The 21,019-nt window shown below is 36.0% G+C and overlaps 2 protein-coding genes across 6 annotated transcripts in view; both read right to left on the reverse strand.

The window, feature by feature from the left end:
• The window catches only part of LOC306880593 (DNA (cytosine-5)-methyltransferase 3A-like), a 50,860-nt gene extending 48,143 nt beyond the window's left edge, over positions 1 to 2,717 (reverse strand). For 2 of the 4 annotated variants that reach the window (XM_079434210.1, XM_079434208.1), the window contains exons 1-2: positions 2,571 to 2,667; positions 474 to 652 (exon numbers count right to left, since the gene is read on the reverse strand). In XM_079434210.1, coding sequence (XP_079290336.1) covers positions 474 to 584 — 111 coding nt within the window. In that variant the 5' untranslated portion in view covers positions 585 to 652; positions 2,571 to 2,667. Of the gene's footprint in view, positions 1 to 473; positions 653 to 2,570 lie in introns of all 4 variants that reach the window. The other 2 variants (XM_079434209.1, XM_079434211.1) reach the window with 2 other exon arrangements.
• Positions 2,718 to 6,756: 4,039 nt separating this feature from the next.
• LOC306880598 (dystrobrevin beta-like) overlaps positions 6,757 to 21,019 on the reverse strand; it is a 30,542-nt gene continuing 16,279 nt past the window's right edge. Inside the window, exons 8-22 of one of the 2 annotated variants that reach the window (XM_079434223.1) lie at positions 20,690 to 20,795; positions 20,372 to 20,538; positions 19,773 to 19,897; positions 18,447 to 18,518; positions 17,037 to 17,123; positions 16,876 to 16,966; positions 16,596 to 16,669; positions 16,374 to 16,487; positions 15,056 to 15,152; positions 14,757 to 14,777; positions 12,106 to 12,277; positions 11,702 to 11,791; positions 10,656 to 10,703; positions 8,131 to 8,161; positions 6,757 to 8,041 (exon numbers count right to left, since the gene is read on the reverse strand). In XM_079434223.1, coding sequence (XP_079290349.1) covers positions 8,157 to 8,161; positions 10,656 to 10,703; positions 11,702 to 11,791; positions 12,106 to 12,277; positions 14,757 to 14,777; positions 15,056 to 15,152; positions 16,374 to 16,487; positions 16,596 to 16,669; positions 16,876 to 16,966; positions 17,037 to 17,123; positions 18,447 to 18,518; positions 19,773 to 19,897; positions 20,372 to 20,538; positions 20,690 to 20,795 — 1,269 coding nt within the window. In that variant the 3' untranslated portion in view covers positions 6,757 to 8,041; positions 8,131 to 8,156. The remainder of the gene's footprint in view (positions 8,042 to 8,130; positions 8,162 to 10,655; positions 10,704 to 11,701; positions 11,792 to 12,105; positions 12,278 to 14,756; positions 14,778 to 15,055; positions 15,153 to 16,373; positions 16,488 to 16,595; positions 16,670 to 16,875; positions 16,967 to 17,036; positions 17,124 to 18,446; positions 18,519 to 19,772; positions 19,898 to 20,371; positions 20,539 to 20,689; positions 20,796 to 21,019) is intronic. The other variant, XM_079434224.1, reaches the window with a different exon arrangement.

Below are 21,019 nucleotides of genomic sequence, written 5' to 3' on the forward strand. Positions count from 1 at the left end.
CTCACATGTGATTGGAGATGAGTTTTGTTCTTTTGTTGCAGTTTGCTAATTTTTGTAAAATAGCTTCTGTTTTTGCTTTTCAGATAAAAGAGTGGTTTCAGTTAAATATGTTGCAGGCTCATTTATTGGTAATAAATAATATTGATGATAGTATATCATCCAAAAAAATATATATTGGGCTTGTTTTTGAAGCTGCGGTTGCTTATTTGTCTCGCGAGAGTTGGCAACTGTGGTCATAAATAGAACGTTGCGAATATTGAACTAAATCGGATTAATGAACGTGCACACAGTGCAAGCGCGCGCTTCGCTGAATATACGCACTGGAGCGTTCTAGTTTAGACCTCGTCGACGCGGTAAGAAGGTGTTTTTACTCGCAGCCCAATATGTCCTTCTCACTTTGCCCGTGTCTGGCGGCTTCCTCTCGGTTCCCCAGCACACACACACACACCAGTGACGAAACGAATGGCTCTTACCGTTTTGTTCACCGCTGCGTCACAGTCCAGATCAAGAGGCATGATGAAACAAAAACACACTACAGGCCTGATCGATGCATTTGAAATCAATGCAAATGAAATAAAAGACATTAAATTGCTGAGGGACTTTTGTGGCGATGAAACTGATCCTCCTTCAGACCATCAAATCCTCCTTCTCCCTGCGAAACCAAACACAACGACCGTATTAATTTATTTCTGAAGTAAAATAGACATTTATACATTAAGAGTGCATGGAAATCTGATTATTTATTCTGGCAAAATCTATGAAAGGCGACACATCTTGTAAAAACACAAGTATATGTTTCCCTCAGTATCTCCTGGTATAAATGAGGCAAGATTGTCGTATCACATCACGACAGTTCGTAAAAAAGACTTGATTTGTGTCCACAAAAGACAAAAAGCAGCCAGTTTGTGGTTTAATGTGGAGAGTCTGTAACATGGCGGGCGTTTGAATCCCTGCCAGTTTGTCTTTGCGCTTTATAACGCGCCGCGTCGCGTTGCGTTAATTCCATGACGCATTTCTCATTTATATATAACATCTCATTCATTTTCATATAATCTCCTTTAAAAAGCTCCGACATATCAGCAGTGAAATGAAGAGCTTTAGTGATGAAGAGCGAAATGACTTTACTCTCATCTTATTCACATAAAATTAGATTTGACCAAACAAATTGGTAAGAAACTCTCGCAAATAAACACAATTAAACGAGATTCGCTCGTCATCAGTAAAACCTGCTCTTTTTATATGACAGCTTGAACTTTTCTGATGCTGTCGAAGCCTTTCTCAGGAGTTTTCAACCTTTACGGACTCCTATTTCTGCCAAGAATGAGGCTAGACATCTTCAAGAAATCTCATGCATTTTTATTGAGAATAGCCTGCCTAGCCTAATGTATGACAGATCATTAGCTGACATTAATTAAAAGTAGAAATATTACGAAATTTAACACTAAGACACGTTTTTGTAACGTTACGTTTTGATTATGTTCACTAGATTTGATACATTTTGACATGTTAATTTGATACATTTTGACTATTAATGGAACTTAAGTATTTTTAAACACACAATGAACCATCAGGGAAAGGAAATTAGGCCTGAGCACTATTTTGGATCCATCTAAACACACAATAGGGCGTTTCTGATGTTAAACAATGAGTAAGTGGAAGAAATGAAAGGCCTAATGTGGAAAATCCAGAATAAAGTTTTTGCAACACCTTCAGGTTCAGCACAGAATCTTCTTCTGATCAAAAAAACATTTAGACTACAAAGTTCTTGATGTTATTAAATGTTCTTCAGATAGGCTAATTAAAGCACCAGCTGCTTTCTAATTTTTCACTTTTTTTTTTTTTGTTCGTTCTCCTTTGCTGTAATATTTATTTAATTATTCTTCAGCATTTAGAAAGAGGTTGCATGAGTGATCAGAAGCGTGCTGCTGTGAGTGAAACCCATGACACAGGTGTGCTTAGAGTGGACAGACCTTCATGAATAAACACAATAAACTCGAAAACGCATATTTAATTACAGTTAATGATACAGTGGAGACACCATAGTACATTAATATAGATCAAGAACTTTCATGCTTTCTAAATATATTTTATAAATATATAAAACCCCATTAACATCAAAAACCAATGAATATAACATATTTTGCTATAAATAACATTTGCACAAATAATCCTGAAAGAGGCCTCAGAATTAACATCTCAAGATCAACCAGAAGAGCTTTTTCTTCCTTACAGTTATTTGTAACCTTCGTGTCTCACTAAAGAGGAATAGTTACACTCTTGAGTTGCGATAAAGTCAAAGTTATTGATAGATATTGCATTAAATGCTAAAGATGAAGCGTAATGCCGGCTGACAGACTTCAGCTCGCTTCATTCACACATTCATAGCGAGCTGAAGTGAATTAACATGTCATATGAACTCTTTTAAGGCAGCAGCTGCTGGATTTTGTAACGCACATCTGCGCAGATCTGAAATCATCATCTTCATCACCACCATCTTCATCATCATCATCATCATCCTCATAGGCCTATGTCAGAGAGAAGCTCGGTGTGTGCATGTATGTGTGAATTACCCGTTTCGCCATGCAGCCCCGGGCCTGAACCCTCCGGTGGTCGCGCGCTGCCCGTCTTCCCTCCGCGTCTCTCCCCGTCCTGACCCTCCCCGGCACCGGCACAGGCGGCTTCAGACGCCGCAGAGGCCCCTCAGCGGGAAGGAGTGCGCGCGAGGTCCTAGACACCGTCAGATCTGGATCACCAGTGACGACACAGTCCACACGCGCACTGGGGAGACCGATTAAACACGTGATTTTTCAGGCTTCATAAATTTGATTTGCCGTCTGGTTAAACATTTCTGTGTTATGTTCTTGTTTTATTTACGATTTGGTTGCTATAGCTTGACTTTACAGTGTAATTTGGCACATTGCTGTGAGGGAAGCACCATGCAAGGTTAGTCAGGGTCTGATATAGCCTAGGGATCGGCTGTGTAATGTTATAGGGTACCATGTATTTCTAAACAAACAAAACTAATCATATAAAATATAATAAAAAATAAGCGTCAAAAGAACAGCATAAGGTTTTTTGATGTTCTTGAAAGAAGTCAAAAACATTAAAATAAGTATTTGGTAAAATACGGCATTATTGTTAAATATTATTACAATGTAAAACAATTTGTTTCTGTTTTAATATAGGTTATGTATGTCTGTAGGCCTATGCATGTTTGTATACACGTTTCTATTTCTATATATTTCTATATACACACACACAGACATATAGATAGACAGATAAAGATGCGGAAACACTTTATTTTACTGTGTTAAATATTTATTATGAATGAATGAATGATGCATTTATATAGCGCTTTATTGTGTATTGCCGTACACCCAAAGCACTTTACAATCATGTGGGGGGTCTCTCCTCAACCACCACCAGTGTGCAGCATCCACCTAAATGTACAACGGTGCCATACACTCACCACACACCAGCTACAGGTGGAGAGGAGAGAGAGTCATAGAGCCAGTCAAGTGTATGGGGATTATTAGGAGGCCATGACTTATAAGGGCCAGTAGAGGGAATTTGGCCAGGACACCGGGGTTACACCCCTACTCTTTACGAGAAGTGCCATGGGATTTTTAGTGACCACAGAGAGTCAGGACCTCGGTTTAACGTCTCATCCGAAAGTATGTGCTTTTTACAGTATAATGTCCCCGTCACTATACCGGGGCGTTAGGCCCCACACAGACCACAGGGTGAGCACCCCCTGCTGGCCTCACTAACACCTCTTCCAACAGCAATCTAGTTTTCCCAGGAGGTCTCCCCTCCAGGTACTGACCAGGCTCAACCCTGCTTAGCTTCAGTGGGCAACCAGTCTTGGGCTGCAGGGTGATATGGCTGTGGCATGTAAAACATGTTTATGTTTCTATTTCTATATATATAAAGGGTGTATATAAAGGGGGTCATGGTTACGATTTCGGTACAACAAGAAAAATACAACAAATCTACTATGCTAGGTTTCTTTTCCTTTATTTTGAAAAGACAGCAGTACAAATATAAAAAAAAATCCACCTAGATGTGAAAATAGGCTACTAAATATTGTATTAAATTATAATGTATGTATATATATATATATAATTTGCAGTACATATACATACAAGGAATAAATACTTGAAATATATTTGATTTAGTTAACAGATAAACAAGGGGAAAAAACAGTGCGAAACAACGTATAGGCCTATATGCTGAGTTTCAGTTCTTTTTTGTGACATGCTTAATTTGTTCACAGAAAGGAAACTCAAATGGCAGAAAGTAACATCCTATTTGTTTTCTTTATTTTACAAAAGCACAATGTTTTGTTTTCATTGTGAGTGTACACAAATAAAAGTAGACCTTTTACAGTGATGCATTATAAGATAAAAGCAGAGTGTTTGATTCCGCTGGTATAAGGAAACAGTTGAAGTGATCGTGCTGGTCCGGCGTGCACGCACACACACACACACACACACAAAACATATCAGTTCCAGCATTGCTAACTTGACAGCGCAGTCGGTACTTTATCAAAATAAAATACAGTGAGCTGTACATAAATAATAGTTTTGTATTCAGATACATCGCAAATATGGAAATATTAGAATTGGTCCTCACTGCAGAACACAAGATCCAGGGGGTGTGGTTGGATCTAGATCCAACTCATCCCACCTTACATATACCTAAACCTACCCATCTCCACCCCCTGATCCCTAAACCTACCCGTCTCCACCCCCTGATCCCTAAACCTACCCATCTCCACCCCCTGATCCCTAAACCCACCCATCTCCACCCCCTGATCCCTAAACCCACCCATCTCCACCCCCTGATCCCTAAACCTACCCATCTCCACCCCCTGATCCCTAAACCTACCCATCTCCACCCCCTAATCCCTAAACCTACCCGTCTCCACCCCCTGATCCCTAAACCCACCCATCTCCACCCCTAAACCTACCAATCTCCACCCCCTGATCCCTAAACCTACCCATCTCCACCCCCTAGATGTGGATCCAACCCCGCCCCCGGGATCTTTGTACTGAAATATTATGGAATATTTGGATTGGTGCCAAATATGAGAGGTAGGATACATGAGTACAAAGCTCCATTTCGCAAACAGTTGAGTGCACAAGCCTTTAAGGGATACTTCTTTGTCAGTGAGAGATGCGCTCAGAATCAGCACACTGTCATTGTCTAGTGAGCTTTGTTTTCAGGGGCATTTGCTGTTCTTCTGCTGGCAGTTATCAAACAGCGTTGCATTGCTGCGGGCGCCCCTTCTGGATTGGGAGTGAATTGCCTGTATTCGTTGTAAGGCCTCATGCACAGAACCGAGATGTCCGTACCGTGACGGTTCGGTACAAATACATATATCGTTACACCCCTAATATATATATATATATATATATATATATATATATATATATAAATAAGACTGCCTCTTCATTTTAAAACACCACCGCACACCACTAATAAATAGCTCTCTCTCTCTTTATGTATATACATATATATCCACACACACACACACACACACAGAGACAGATAGACAGACAAAGATGCGGTAACACTTTATTTTACGGTGTTCTTGTTACATGTACTTACTGTAGTAATAACAATAAATTATGCATAATTGCATGCAGCTAACTGTAACCCTCATCCTAAACCTAACCATATAGTCAGTGCATGTAGTTCATTAATATTACTCAGTACTTAAATGCATAAATATACTGTAACAAGGACATCATAAAATAAAGTGTAAGCAAAAATACCAATCATTCAGTAGCACATAATACATTTGTATTACCATAGTACCATTTTTATCAGGGACTTGACCTCTGCAAGGGGCCAAACACAGAATAATATAACTGTAAGAGAGAGAGAGACAGACAGAGCGAGCGAGACAGGCGAGGAATGGTGTCCTTGAGTCTCTGCAGCTTCTTATACTGACACACACAGATTTCCCCCCAGAGTACACGTCTGTTCATGATGCACTCATTAAAATTCACTCCACGTCACGCCTGCTCACGCTGGCAGAGTGCCGAGACCCTCCGACTGCCCGTCTCTCTCTCTCACACACAGGTACTCATAGTGAGAATTTTACAAGTTTACAACTCATACAAAGAGTAAAGCATGTGGATCTTGGCATACTGCCCTACAAAATACTATGTACACAAAAGTACGTACCATTTCATCACCAGAGAAGTACATGCTTTTAGTGCATAGAAGTAGTATGCAAATTTGGCCACAACCACTGAGAGCATCATGTTACAAGAGTATGGAAGTCCATTTCCACAATAGAATTAAACAAAACAAGAGTAATTGCAACTTTTTATCTGAAGATTTTGCACTTATATCTCACAATTCTGACTTTTTTTCTCAGAATAGCAAGACATACAGAAAGAACTGAGAGAGATATATATCGCAGTTCCGAGTTTGTATTGTATTTTATTTATTTTTTTCTCAGAATTGTGAGAAACAAAGTCTGACTTCTGAGATAATGTCACAATCACCCTTTTTTTCATTTTTGGAATTGCGATATATAAAAACCGAATTGTGAGAATTCAGATTATTTTCTAAGAATTACAAGTTTATATCCGCAATTCAAAGTTTATATCTCTCAATTTGGATTTTTCTTAGAATTGTGAAAAAAACAAAAAGAATTTAGAGCTGAAAAGGCGCAATTTTCAATTTATTTTTATAGAGAGAAAAGGAAAAATTAATACTCCAGTCTTTTTTGTTTGTTTTCAAGATATCATTTATTCTGAACACAACAAATCGTCACTTAAAATCACATGCATGTAAATCACGGCCTCATTTCTGTCAAATTTGCTTCTTCAAAAAAAAAGAAAAAGTTGTTCGGTGGAAAGAGCGAAACACTGCGGCTACCGGCACCGCAATGATCGCCTCTACCAAACCAGACAGCTTTCACAGAAGAACTCTTGATCCGAAGGGTACAGGAAGTGATGTCATTAAGCCCCATGTACCGCAAGTAGAATCACATGGTCCAGAAACAAATGAGTCCATGAATGAACTTGGCGGGGGGATTTTTTTTCGCAGTAAATAAGACGAAAGACTTCCAACAAACTAAATCAACAAGTCATTTTTGGCAGATATTTAAGATTAAAATGAAATGAAGGCATCAATATGATTCACATTCCAGCTTTGCACAAACACACAGCTATAGAGAGGCACACAAATACACACACACACCTCCAGAAAAACACACAGCAGGTCAGACGTGTGTGCGCAAATGTTTGTAGGTAAGATACAAATATACAATATATCCTGTCCATTCACAGGATATATCGACTACAAACAGTGCTTCTAGAAAAAAAGAGCACATTACATACACATCTTTATTAAAGTACCTCTTTAAAAATCTATAAAACTAAATCAATTTGATCTTAAACGTACATAAATGCTGAACTGGACTTGAAAATCTGAACTCAAATAATTGAAATGACCAAAATATTTCCTTAAATGTACACTGAAAAGCTGCTAAAATGCTGTTCGTCTACTGAAAATAAATAAAAAAGTAAAATCGAAAATAAATTACAGTATTGAACTCGACCCTTTTCTTTAATTCAGCTCCTTTAGAAGGTCATTTATACTGCATTTGCAGCAACTGCGTCCTTGAGATGAATATGACCACACCCACATAGCTCAGCCAGCCAATCAACTCATCACACTTGTCCTTCAATCATGCATCACTTTCTATTGCGTTCCGTTCCCACCTCAGTCTCGTTCTCGACAGATCTGACACGTCTTTGGGTGCATCGGTTTCTCAAAAGCTTTCAAACTTGAACAAAATCAGCTACAAAATTCAAACGACAATAACTATTCAAACTAGCAGGTCGGCAACACAGACCCTTAAAACTGCATCTCTATCTCACAAACAAAGAAGTGTAAAAAACATTGAAAACAACAAAACATTTTCCTTCTCAAGCAATCCACAGGAAGTCAAATCCCTGAAGTCTGGGTTCAGAGGTCATTGTCTTTGTGGTGATGCGTTTGCATAGTGATGCCAGACCTGAAATAATGCAAAAAAACAACATTTGTTTGAGTATTCGAAATGAACAAAGCAACACACCTACAGATATAATGCTGTGTGATACTCACATGGTACTGCTTGCTTCGTATTTGGCTTAACCTGGAAAACAAAATACAAAATTATCAAGTCAAAGATTCACTTTAACCCTGTAAAGCCTCTGAAAATACAGAGCTTTTTATGGAGAAAAATCTCAATTTTACTCAGAACAAACAGAGCAAAAGGACAAAAAGTAGGACGAAATTCTAATAGCTTGTAATGTAAAACAAAGAGATCTTAATAACAGTCATAAATAAACTGCATATAAATATCAGTTATCACTCTACATCTGCCCATAATATCTTTTATTAAGATAATATCTTTAGTTTTATAAAAAAAAAAAAAGCCGTGTAGCTTCAAAAATGATAATGCAATGCAATACAATGTTGACTAAGAGACGAACAAATAAACCTTCCTCAAAAGCCCGGTGATGATCATTTTTAACACTCACGATCGAACATGATTCTTCTAAAAAATGATGCATGGATAATTAAGTAACCACTGATTTCTGAAAATTCACTGAAATTGCTTCAGTCAAGCATTTAATTACTAACTTATGCATACTTGATAATCAGTAAAGATTTCAAAACAAAAAGACAGACACATGATCCATAAGCTGAAGGTGGACGTATTTACAATTATACTAAAATGCTTTTTACTTGCTAAAAAAGCATAAACTATTAGTCAGGAGACAGAATGCATGTAGTATAGATTGTGGATAACAGGATTTCCAGCAGTTTTGATCATGTTGATCATTTAAAGGCCTTCAAAATTTGCCCATCAAATAAGATACAGTAGATAGATAATATCTTGCATGAGACGTCTGCTAACATACTGAAAAAGCTGTAATATTCAGACACACAGAGAGATGTTGTCGGGAAGTCTCTGGTGATCCATGAATTCTCTCATCTGGAATTAGTAAAGCCGCTTCAGCTCAGTACAGTAACTAATTGAAGAGATAATCTACCACCTTGTTTCCTCAACCCTTGTTTAACCTACATAGTGTTTTAATTAAATAGACCCACTATACTATTTACAGAACAATTGTGCATATAAAACAGCTGGCTTTTGAGTCCCTCGTTATCATATGCATAAATAATAACAAAAATAAACTGCTTCATTAACAAAACATTACACATCAAAATCCAGTCACTTTTTTCTTTATGTATACAAGTTCCCAACTGAGATTGCTGTCCATTTTGAGGTCAGTTAGAATTTTTTATTTATTTTTTTTATTTTTTTAAAATGAATTATTACTCTTATTCATCAAGGACACATTAAATTGATCAAAAATGAGAATCTTGCAAAATATTTCTATTTCAAATAAATGCTGTTCTGAAAAAAAAAATGAATATGAAGCAGCCTAATCGATGTTTTCAACATTGATAATAATCAGAAATATTTCTTGAGCAGCATATTAGAATGATTTCTGAAGGATCATGTGACACTGAAGACTGGAGTAATGATGCTGGAAATGGTGTTGTTTCATCATAGGAATAAATTTTGTTAATAAAATGGTTATTTTAAATTGTAATATGTTTTTTACTGTATTTTGATCAAATAAATGCAGCCTTGGTGAGCATCAGAGACATTTTTAAAAACATTCAAGATCTTGAAAGGTTGTGTGTGTGTCTGTAAAATAAATGATCATTGAAAAGTGGATATTTGCAGAAATATGGAGTTTAAAGTCTCTGTTAATTTAGTTTGAGATGCTCCAATTTTCTTGACATTTATTTCAAATTAATTCTTTCAAAATAAAATGGGACTGTTGATGCAAGATACCATAAGTATACAATACGTATATGTAATGATCAATAATCTAATATAAGTCATTAGGGCATTTTACCAACAGCATGTTTTAAGTGCTGCTTTCCAGAAAATATTCACTCAGGAGGCGATTCCAGCTACAGCAATTTTGAGCAAACTTCTGCTCAGAGCCTAATTTGAGTGATGGCGTCTGAAACTAGCAGAGAAAGGCCATCAGAAGCAGACCAATAAAACATGAGCGGCGGAGCTGGATGGAGAGATGAATGCACACAGCGAAGAAAGAGAAAGAACCAGCGCTATAATGAAGGTGTTTCCCAGTACGGGTTCGGCTCATAAAGGTTCGGTGTGCTGGACCCCTCTGACCCTACAGGAAGTAGTTAAAAAAACATCCAGCACCCCTCCACACACTCGTAAACAGCCTCCTCGTTAATACTAACGAGTAATTAAGCACTAACGAGCCCCCTCAGACAGCACAGACACACGCCAGACACACACACACACACCCGTCCTGTAAAGCCCTAAACACTGCATGATTTTCGACTGCCCCAGACGAAAGATTGGCATCATGAAACAATCGTGGCCAGTCAGAAATCACCGCGATTGCTTCACGATGCCAGTCTTTCGTATGGGGCAGGCGAAAATCATGCAGTGTTTAGGGCTTAAAACATTATGAGCTTTTGTTGTGTGCGGAGAGGGTAAATCTGAAATCATTGATGTTCATGTAACGAGGTCTGCATTCAGGAGCACAGATGCATTCTGGGTAAAGTAGCTCCGATGTGGAGGGCAATACCTCTGTCTTTGCCATTCTGCAGCAGCCTCTCATCCTCTTCTCCATCTTCTATTAAAGACAACAGAAGAGAATATATATTATGTTTGTATATGAAACTCAATTATGAAGCATTATACACTCCAATACAGTTTTGTAACAATTTTTTGTGTAGAGATATTTTAAAAGTGTTATTGTTTACTGGAACTTAAATGACTTAAACTAAAAACTATTGTTTAATATTTTATTTAATAACTTAATACAAATTGTTTTCTTTCATTTAGATAAAGCTGAGATAATATTAATTAGATTAAAAAAATAAAAAGTTAAAAAACTGAAATAAAAAAAGTACTAAAATAAACAAAAAAAAAAAGCCTAAAATCTAAATATTACAAAACAATTAAAATAAAATTACAAAAGCACCTAACAAGTTTACTTGAATGTAAACTAAAACTAAACTTTTGAAATAAAATCTGAAAATATACAAATTAAAGCAAATAAAAATATGAATAAATATTATAATAGTATATAAATAATACTAAATCTGGTAATGATGATACTCATATCAGTGTAGTATAACCGAGATACTATCATGTTTTTTTATTATGGTAATATTTTCAACAGATTTTTTATTTTCTGCTCTCATTTTAATTTCAGTTAAAGTTTTAGTAATTTTGTTGCATGTTATACAGCTATATATTTTATATAAATTTGTATTTCAGTTTTAAGTGTTTTAATAAATCAATGTTTGCTTGGCATTTTGTCACTTAAAAGCTTATTTTATTTCAAGTAACAAAATATTTAATGCTTTCATATTTGGTTAACTATAATAATCATAATTCATAAACCAATATATTTACATTCTCTATAAATCAAATGCTATCATGGCACAGGAATGTCCAAAAATTTGTGTGTTTACACTTTTTAGTAGTTTAGCTAGTTTATTATTAATATAGTCCAATTGAAAAGGATTGTGTCTGTTTCAAGTAACAGGTAACCTGAAATTCTCACACCATTTCTCTGTCACAGCTGTGAGAACACAGATTACCCACAATGCATCATGATCGTACCTGAGTTGAGCTCTTTGACCAGTGAAGACATGGTGTTTGTGATGGAGTCTGCTGCCACCAGGAGATCATTTCGCAGGTTTCTGCGAGGTCCTGTAGGATCCAAACAGAATGTTTTGCAGGTTTATTGAGTTAAAAAAGGGCAAAAATCATTGAATTGTTACACCAAGTAAGATGCATGACATATTTCAAAATATTTTGTCCGTCTGCAACAAAATATAAAAATAACACAACATATTCGATGTTTAATATACAGACTAACTATTTTGGAATAATGAGATGTCAAAATGGGTGGGGCTACCCAGTTCAATCCTGTCACAATCTGACAACAAAAATTCTTGTTGCTTGTCAGAAAATAAAAAACACAGTAGTCTCTTCTGTGTTAAAGTGATAAATGAAGAGGTTACCCTGAGCAAATGCTTCCTGAACGTCTCCACCCACTCCAGCTAAAGAGTCCTGGGGCCCGTGTGTGGGGGTGTGGCCTGCGTATGTGGGGGTGGGGCCTGATGAGGGAGAGCGAATGGGCATCTGCATAGATCGAGGAGAGGCGTGGCTAGGGGAGGAGCCAGCAGCTTGAGCCTGAAGAGAGAGAATGAAGACTTCATATTGTACTCAACCTTTCTGCTAGCACTAAAAACTACAGACTGATCTGACGGTGTGTAAAAGCCTATATGCAAATTCACATCAAAAGTGAATTCTCTCTGCCAAACTAAAGCCAAAGTCATGAAATAAGAGGGTAAAAATAAAGCCAATGGAAATGAAAGGATTGCTGAAACAAAACAACTTACAGTTTTATGGAAAACTTAAGTCTTAAAATATGTGCTACTACTTCTAATACGTGAAAAGATGCATTCATATTTTTGGAGAACTTACAGCAGACACTGGAAGTTAAACATAGGCAGGAAAAGAAAGAGATAAATACATCTAAATGAAAAACGAATGGAAAAGAACTTTCACAAACAAACAAGAGACACTGAACAATTTCTCTCACATGCACAGTAAATCACACTCAAACAGTGCATTTTCATATCCCCATATATATATACTAATACGCTGGCTAACATAGTACAAGCACCATTTTTAAAGATGGAAATCATATTAGCTGCAGTGTTGGGGAAAGTTACTTTTAATAGTAATGCATTACAATTTAGCGTTACTCCCTAAAAATGTAACTAGTTACATTACTTAGTTACTTTTTATGGAAAGTAATCCGTTACGTTACTTTTTAAATCTGGGCTGGGCTTACTTGTTTGTTTTTAATATAAAAATAAGTTATTCTTTTACAAATGTAAAGGCCCTTTCACACCAAAAGTGAAATAAACGAGCCTCAGGCTGTACCGTAGAGGGCGCAGCTCAAACTAATTGCATGAAGAATATGATGCAGGAGAAGAAAGTGCAACACTATTCAATAACAAAAATGAAACCCAAATGTGTCATTTTTGCTTATTATGGTTGAATTGGATCATCGAAGGTCAGTAGCTTAATAAAATGGGATTAAATACATAAATTATATTTGTCTTATTTAACATTTTATTATTGCAGGTTTGTATAATATTCTGGCTTTGCCTTTGTTTTTATTCATTTTGAGGAATACTGAATCTGTTTTTGTGCAGGTGAGATGAGACCTTTATTTATATAGCGCTTTTAACGATACAAATTGTGTCAAAGCAACTGCACAATATCAAAATAGTGTGTCAATGTAAAACGACTAGATTAAACACTCAATTTTCAGTTTAAGGCATTTCATTATTGAATTCAGTGATGTCATTGTCCAGCTCAGTTCAGTTTAAATAGTGCCTATGCAATCAGGTCGACGATATCGCTGGAAACGTTCATATTTAGTCTAGAACTACAGTGAGATCGTTCACACACAACCTGATTTTGCTCAACATGGTTTTCAAATAAGTTGCTTATTTGAAAAAGTAACTCAGATATTTCCCTCTAAATTAAAAAGTAATGCGTTACTTTACTAGTTACTTAAAGTAATCTGATTACGTAACTCGGGTTACTTGTAATGCATCCCCCCCCCCAACACTGATCAGCTGTATTGTTTATTTTTTCATAATATTACAAATGAGTGAGCATCAGTGTTATTATTGATATACTATAAAAGCATAATTTCACATTTTGAATCAGATTTTATTTTTTTTGAGTAATTTTAGTTGTAATTTTTATTAGTTACATTCTTAGCCATTTTTATAAGTTTCTGTTTTTTAATATTTCTATTTCATTTTTATATTTATTTTTTTAGTTTTAGTCATGGTAATTTTAGTACTTCAGTGTTAACATATTTAAGTCAAAATATGCCAAGGCAACATTTCTTCTTTAAAGTTTTTTTTAAAGTCAATTTTTTATTGAATATTTATTTCACAACATTTTTGAATAGTTTTAGTTAACAATAATAGCACTGTCAAGCATAAGCTGAGTTTTATTTCACTACATTGGTTTGACTGAATGTGGTTATTTTTGTCATGTTTTGTCACTTAAAATATATGTACAATATACTCTACACATGGTAGAGTCCTTCTTTTAGATTACTTTTTTTTATTATTAAAAAAAGAAAATCAATAACAAAAGTCCTTTTAGGCCAGCCCAGAAATTCCTGTGGATTTTCACAATAGCAATTTTTCATTTATGGGTAAAATAAGATCTGTGTATTAATGTATTAATTTGAAAAGACTTTCAGATTTAGTTCTACAAGTTAAATTGCACTCATCAAGACGTCAAGTGTGAATTTTGTAGCTATGTTTTATAAAAGCCTAAGTTACTATACATATGTGATTGTCTGATTTGTGAGGCACATAAACTCAAATTATGGCATTTTGATTATTTAGCAACACAGCAACTTACATTTTAAGAGCAATATACATTTAATATTAATATTGAACCTTATTTTACTCATATAAAGTTATTGTAAAAATATTATATGCTATTCTACAGTCTAAATCTCTATTTATCTACATATTTGTGTAAGTGCCCTTTAAATGTGCATAGCAAAATGAGTCTTATGAAATCACACAGTAATTTCTCTGACATGCACAGTAAAACACACACTTACAGCTTGTCTCTGCTCCTCATCCTGCAGGAACAGGACAGAGATGGAGGAAAAGAACACAGGGAGAGAAAAACAGATGACGAGAGCAAGTATTAATGCTATCAGCTCTAATCCGAAAAGAGAAGAAGTGAAAAGTGGGAAACTAGATCAAGCGTGTGAGAAAAGGCAGCAGCTCAGAAGATAAACACTAAAGAGAGTGACTCCCTCCAGTGGCTGAAATATTACAGTGCACTAGAAAGTCTGAGCAGTTAAACAGTGTTTGTTTTTGTCGTGTCTGGTCTTGCCCTGTGTGTCTGGTGTACCTTCAGTAGTTTCATGAGTCCTTCCAGCTGCACCATGAGCTCTCTCCTGCTCTCCTGAAGAGACGACATCCTCTGCTCCAGCTCATCCTTCCTCTGCCTAAAACACAAGCACAGAGCTTAGACCGCTCATACATGCAATGAGATCTGAGAGAATGAGGTTTATTAGACCCAAACCCTAAATCAAAACCATCATTCAGATTTAAACTACGTTTTGTTAGATTTATTTTTACATCATGAGAAGCGCTTCAAATGTCCTCGAGCTGATTTTTGACCTATTTGATATAAATTTGTCATATATTCGAGGGAGTGTTTTCAAAAATGTGACACTGCAAAACTTGAGTAAAAAAAGACTGCCTAGAGACAAAAAAAAGTGAATGAATAAACGCATAAATAAATACTTTTCATTATTGAAAACATATTTTCTTCCAGTGATTTAGAGGGAGAAATAATTTGTGGATTTTATGACATTTTCCCAACAGTTTTTTGAAAATAATGTTTTATACTAATAAATAAAAATGGTAATTTTACAATAAGTTACCGTTTGTTAACATTAGTTAAAGAATTAACATGAACTAACAATTACACACACATACATATATATATACTTTTTTTTTTTTTGTACAACATATCCTTTGTTAATATTAGGTAATAAAAATACAATAGTTCATATTTTAATTCACAGTGCATCAACTAATTTTAATAAATACTCAGTACATGATAAAATTAGTTCAGTTGCTAAGGAAACACCTCATTTTCATTTAGTTTAACTTGACATAGGTTACTAAAATGACTAAATTTAAAATGAGTAAAAACATTGTTAATGCTATCTGATATCTGTGTGTGTGTGTGTGTGTGTGTATGTGTGTGGAGTCCAGATAAACCATATGCAGTAAAAACCAAATGTCTTCACAAGGATAGCAAAACCTGAATTTTAACCGGAAAACAACTTATAAGTCATACTAAACAATGTTTTCTAATAATGTAAAAATGCAGAAGGTTTTCTGTGAGGCTTGTGTTTAGGGGTAGGGGATAGAGCAGGGGTGCACAACCCTGTTCCTGGCGATCGACTGTCCTGCAAAGTTTAGGTCCGACTCTAATCAAACACGCCTGCCTTTAATTTTCACGTAATCCTGAAGACCTTAATTAGTTGCTTCAGGTGTGTTTGATTAGAGTTGGAGCTGAACTTTACCGGACAGTCGATCGCCAGGAACAGTCTTGGGCACCCCTGGGATAGAGTATACAGTTTGTAAAGTATAAAAATCCTTATGTCTATGGAAAGTCCCTGCAAAACAAAAAACCCAACATGTGTGTGTGGTACCTGAGCTGTCTGAGTTCTGCCAGAAGGGTCGGGTTTTGTTGGACTCTCTCTGGAGTCGGCTGACATGCCTGTTCATGCTCCACTCGCAAACGCTGGATCTCCTGCAAAATCTCCCTGAAAACACACACACAGCATCACCGTTTACACACTCACTGAGACTGAAATCCAAAACCACTGGATGTAAATCTTCATGAAAGCATCTCCATATGCAGCTGTGAGCACCTGTTCTTGTTCTCCAGCTGCATGATCAGTTCTCTCTGCTGTTTGTTGGTGTCGTAGCTGAAGTCCGAAGGTCTCTGTGATTCACAAGAGCAGCAGGAATAAAGAATTATGACTGTGTGTATTTGCTTAGCTGTTCCAAAATGTGAGCTAAACGTTTCTTTGATGATAAACTTAATTTTAAAATTCAATAAGTCAATTTAAGTGTTTTTCAATGCTAGAAGGCATCTTCTATGTCTGTAGTGAGCATAATTTGAAGATAGTAAACGTGTGTGTAACTCACTCCTGTGTGTCCAGGATCCGTAGCCAGACGAGAGGCGTAACGAGCGATGAGTTTGTGCTCTTCATCCGTTCGGGTAGGACTGTCTAATGCACTACAAACACACACAGAAAATATTATAACATTTACAGGACCTTAAATAACCTCAGGTGACACACACTCACCGTGGGCTGCTCTGGAGTTTGTTCACATACGCTGCGATCAGAGCATGCTCCTCATTCATACGCTGAGCTGCGGCTAGAGTCGGTGGTCTACACATACAAATCAAATGAAATAGCAAATAACAGATTCAAATAGTTTTTGTATGAGAGGGCTGTATTGTAACACTGGGTCCTGGAGGGCTGGTCTCCTGCAGAATTCAGCTCCAACCCTTATCAAACACACCTGAAACAGCTAATCTAAGCATACTAGAAACTTTCAGGCAGGTGTGTTGAGGCAAGTTGGAACTAAACTCTGCAGGACACCGGCCCTCCAGGACTGAGTTTGGACACCCTGCTTTAGAACAAGTAACAAGTTCAAGAATGGGAACATGTTGACTTATGTTGCTTGTTCTTTGTAATATTTTCCATTGGCAGCCCAGAATGTGATTTACACTATAATAAAAATGCTGAAAATGTGAAGTTGCACTTCATCTTATGTGGCTTTAGTGAAATTGCTAAACCTAAAGTAATTAAAATAGCCTAATTTGATCCTACAGTGTTGCTCATTTGGACTTGGACTTGACTTGGACTCAAACCTCTTTGGACTTGGTCTTGACTCGGACTCGATAGTCCTGGTCTTGGACTCGACAAAGGTGGACCTGACTACAGCCCTAAGCCCTACGCAAAAGTCTAACTCATTTTTAACTCATATTTTATTAAAGTCATTATTTTCCATTCAAGACGTGACATTCCAGTCAAACCACCATGATGTGACCTTTTACTGCAAATACATTTTAGAGAAAAATGGATTGGAAATGATGAAAAAAATACATACAATTGCTTAATTTAAAACCTGTTATTTGGTCAAACTTTTTAAATTAAATTGCCTTACCACATAAAACTACTATATTTTAAAAGACAATATATGCAATGTTTGTTTTTTTTTTACAATAAAATATTACAGTGTTGCTGAGAAGTGAAATTAGACATTTATTTTCCCTCTTGAATTATTAATTCTTGTATAAGAGCATTTTAAAAAATTGCAAGCACAATTTTTAACACAGAAATAACAATTAGATTAGTTTCTTCATCATTGAGGCAATTAGTAGTATTTGTAGTAACTGTTTTTAATGAAAATGACCTTGGAATTGCTGATATTATACTTTTAATTTCCTTTCCTAATAAAGTAAATTTTTATGATATCAGTCATCTATTGGTTATTGACAGTATAATCAATTATAAGACACTAAAATAAATATTTTAGTTTGTATTTTACAAGCGACTACAGCCATTGCAATATTATGTATAAGAAATATTTATTTTGAAATCTGTGTATATTAGAAATGATAAATATATGAGTGTCGAAATCTCTCACATATAAAACACTTTGAACTGATTCATCTGAAAGGTCAAAGGTGAAGAGCAGGTGCTCACCTCTTAGTGGGGCTGGGGCCTGCAGACGGGGGCAGAACTGGTTCATTCATGTTTCCTATTGGACGGGGAGGACTAGAGAAAAACACAATGACATGGGTATCTATATATAAAACACCACCACCCTGCATCATATTTACTGAATGAAATCAAATACTTGCTTCTTACTAATTTCAAGGTGCTGATTCCAAATATACTGCCCGTTTTGCTTAAACATGATGCACTTACTCACGAAATATGATGCATTTTGTAGCTTTTCTTTGCTTTTGACAAACATTTGTACGGTGAAGTTTTGTATTATCCCTTAATGACCAGAAAAAACACCATAAAGACATATTTTATAAGTCAGGTTACAAATATTTATTCAATTCTCAGACATTTGACGGCTTACGTTAATTTGTCTGATTTGTGTTATTTTAAGTGCATTAAAGTTCATACATACACTCATATTTACTAAATATATTAAATAAAAAGATTTTCCTTTTTTAAAAAAAAAAAAAAAAGGAAAAAGTAAAGAAACAAAGCACTACGTGATTGAAAGTTTTCATTGATATTTTTCAACTCCGCACCAGCAAATTAGGTAATATTTAGTCATATTTTTTGCAAATTAGCACATTTTTTTAAAGATGCTGGGCTATGTAATATATAATACCCACATAAAATAAGATTGAATATTTCATAATATTAGATATATAACTATTTTAAACAACATTTTGAATTTTTTCATTATTTATGCAGTGTTTCACCTTTATTGACAGACAGGGAATATCTTTAATTAAAAAAAAAATTGTCATTTAATTTGTCACTGTAGAGAACTACAAAAAATACTAAAATGTGATTATACACTCACATACACTTTAAACTAAAAGCTTAATTGATATTAATAAAAGTTCATGGACACTTACACAATTTCTCTCTCACACATACATGCATGCATTCAGAATAAATTAAACATTATACTGTTCAGCTGACCCAAATATACACACTCACACACACCGGTCAGTCATGCAAAACTAAGAGACTGAAGCAACACAGACAGAACAGAGAGAGACACAGAGCATAATTCCTGGGAAAAACAAACAAACAGACAGACCGAGACAAACAGACATCAGAATGAAGACAAAATCATAACTGACCTCACGCCTGTAAGCAGATAATAAAAGCAAACTCCTTCTCTGATGAGTGATCGTGTCTGACCCTCATCAATGTGTCCACAGAGACAATGTGATCATGTGATGTTGGGAACCAATAGAAACATTCCCAACACTTCCAAAATGGCCACAGACAGAGGGCTGTGTGTGTATGTATGTGTGTGAGTGACTGTCTTACACTATATTGGACAGGTTGAGGGGTTTCTCGGGGTATTCTGGGTAGACAGGGTGGGACGGCTCTCTGCTCGGCACACAGCCCAAGGATTTACTGATGGCACGACCCAACTTCTTAGCTGGAGATTTCTGGAACAAACCCACACAAATATAAGGAAACAAAACTGCAACCTCCAAAAGACAAAGTTTCCACTTGTATCTTTTTGCACCGTTTCAGATTAAGTAACATGTTTTTTTTTGCATGTTTGTCACACTTTAACGTTTCAGATCATCAGACAAATTTAAATATGAATCAAAGATAACACAAGTAAACTCAACATGCAGTTTTTGAATGAAGTTTTTTATTATGAAGGGAAAACAAAATCAAAACCCACATGGCCCTGAGTGAAAAAGTGCTTGCCCCCTAAACCTAATAACTGGTTGGGCCACCCTTAGCAGCATTTTGTTTTCCCTTCATAAAAAAAAAACCTTAATTTAAAAACTGCATATTGTGTTTACTTGCAATAAAATAATAAATCAGGAAGGGGGCCAACACTTTTTCACACCACTGTATATAAAATTGAAATAAATAAGTATGAGATGAGCACTGTAGCTGATCCTCACCCAGGACGAATGCTCCTTCATCTCGTGCTGGTTGTTGTGGTTTCCGCTCGCATGGCCTCGCCAGAAACAGTTCTGACACAGCTGATAGTTAAAACACTGCTGACAGCGGTAACGGAATCCCATCATGCCCTCCGACCGGCAGAACGAACACGCCACCGGATGATAGACTGACAAACAGAGAGAGACTCAGTGTGCTGGAACATACAAATATTAAACTAGAAAATTAATGTTCATGATATTGGAGACTTGTAAAAATTCTAGCTTTGTCACGGAAGCATAAATAAGTGTGAGTAATATGAATATTATTCAGTGTGTTACCGTTCTCCACGTTTGCCAGCCGATGCAGCAGAGGAAGCCAAATGAGACACTGAGGAGGAGAAGCTGACATCAGAGTATCCAGAAACATGTTCAGCATCACCTTCTTCTGTTAAACACACACACACACAAATACATGCATGACAGAACTTTTGCACATTTACACATAGGATGTTGCTATGTGGTTGCTAAGGTTTTCTAGGCATTTAGGGCTTGTTTAATATATTTTTTTATCTAATTAAAAAAAAAAACATTCAGTTCAACTATACTTCTTCCAGTTCAAGTTACTTGATACTTGAAGTTCAAGTTCAGTTAAACCCACTGTTAAAAAGG

Source organism: Barbus barbus (assembly GCF_936440315.1).
Source record: "Barbus barbus genome assembly, chromosome: 14".
Taxonomy (NCBI): domain Eukaryota; kingdom Metazoa; phylum Chordata; class Actinopteri; order Cypriniformes; family Cyprinidae; genus Barbus; species Barbus barbus.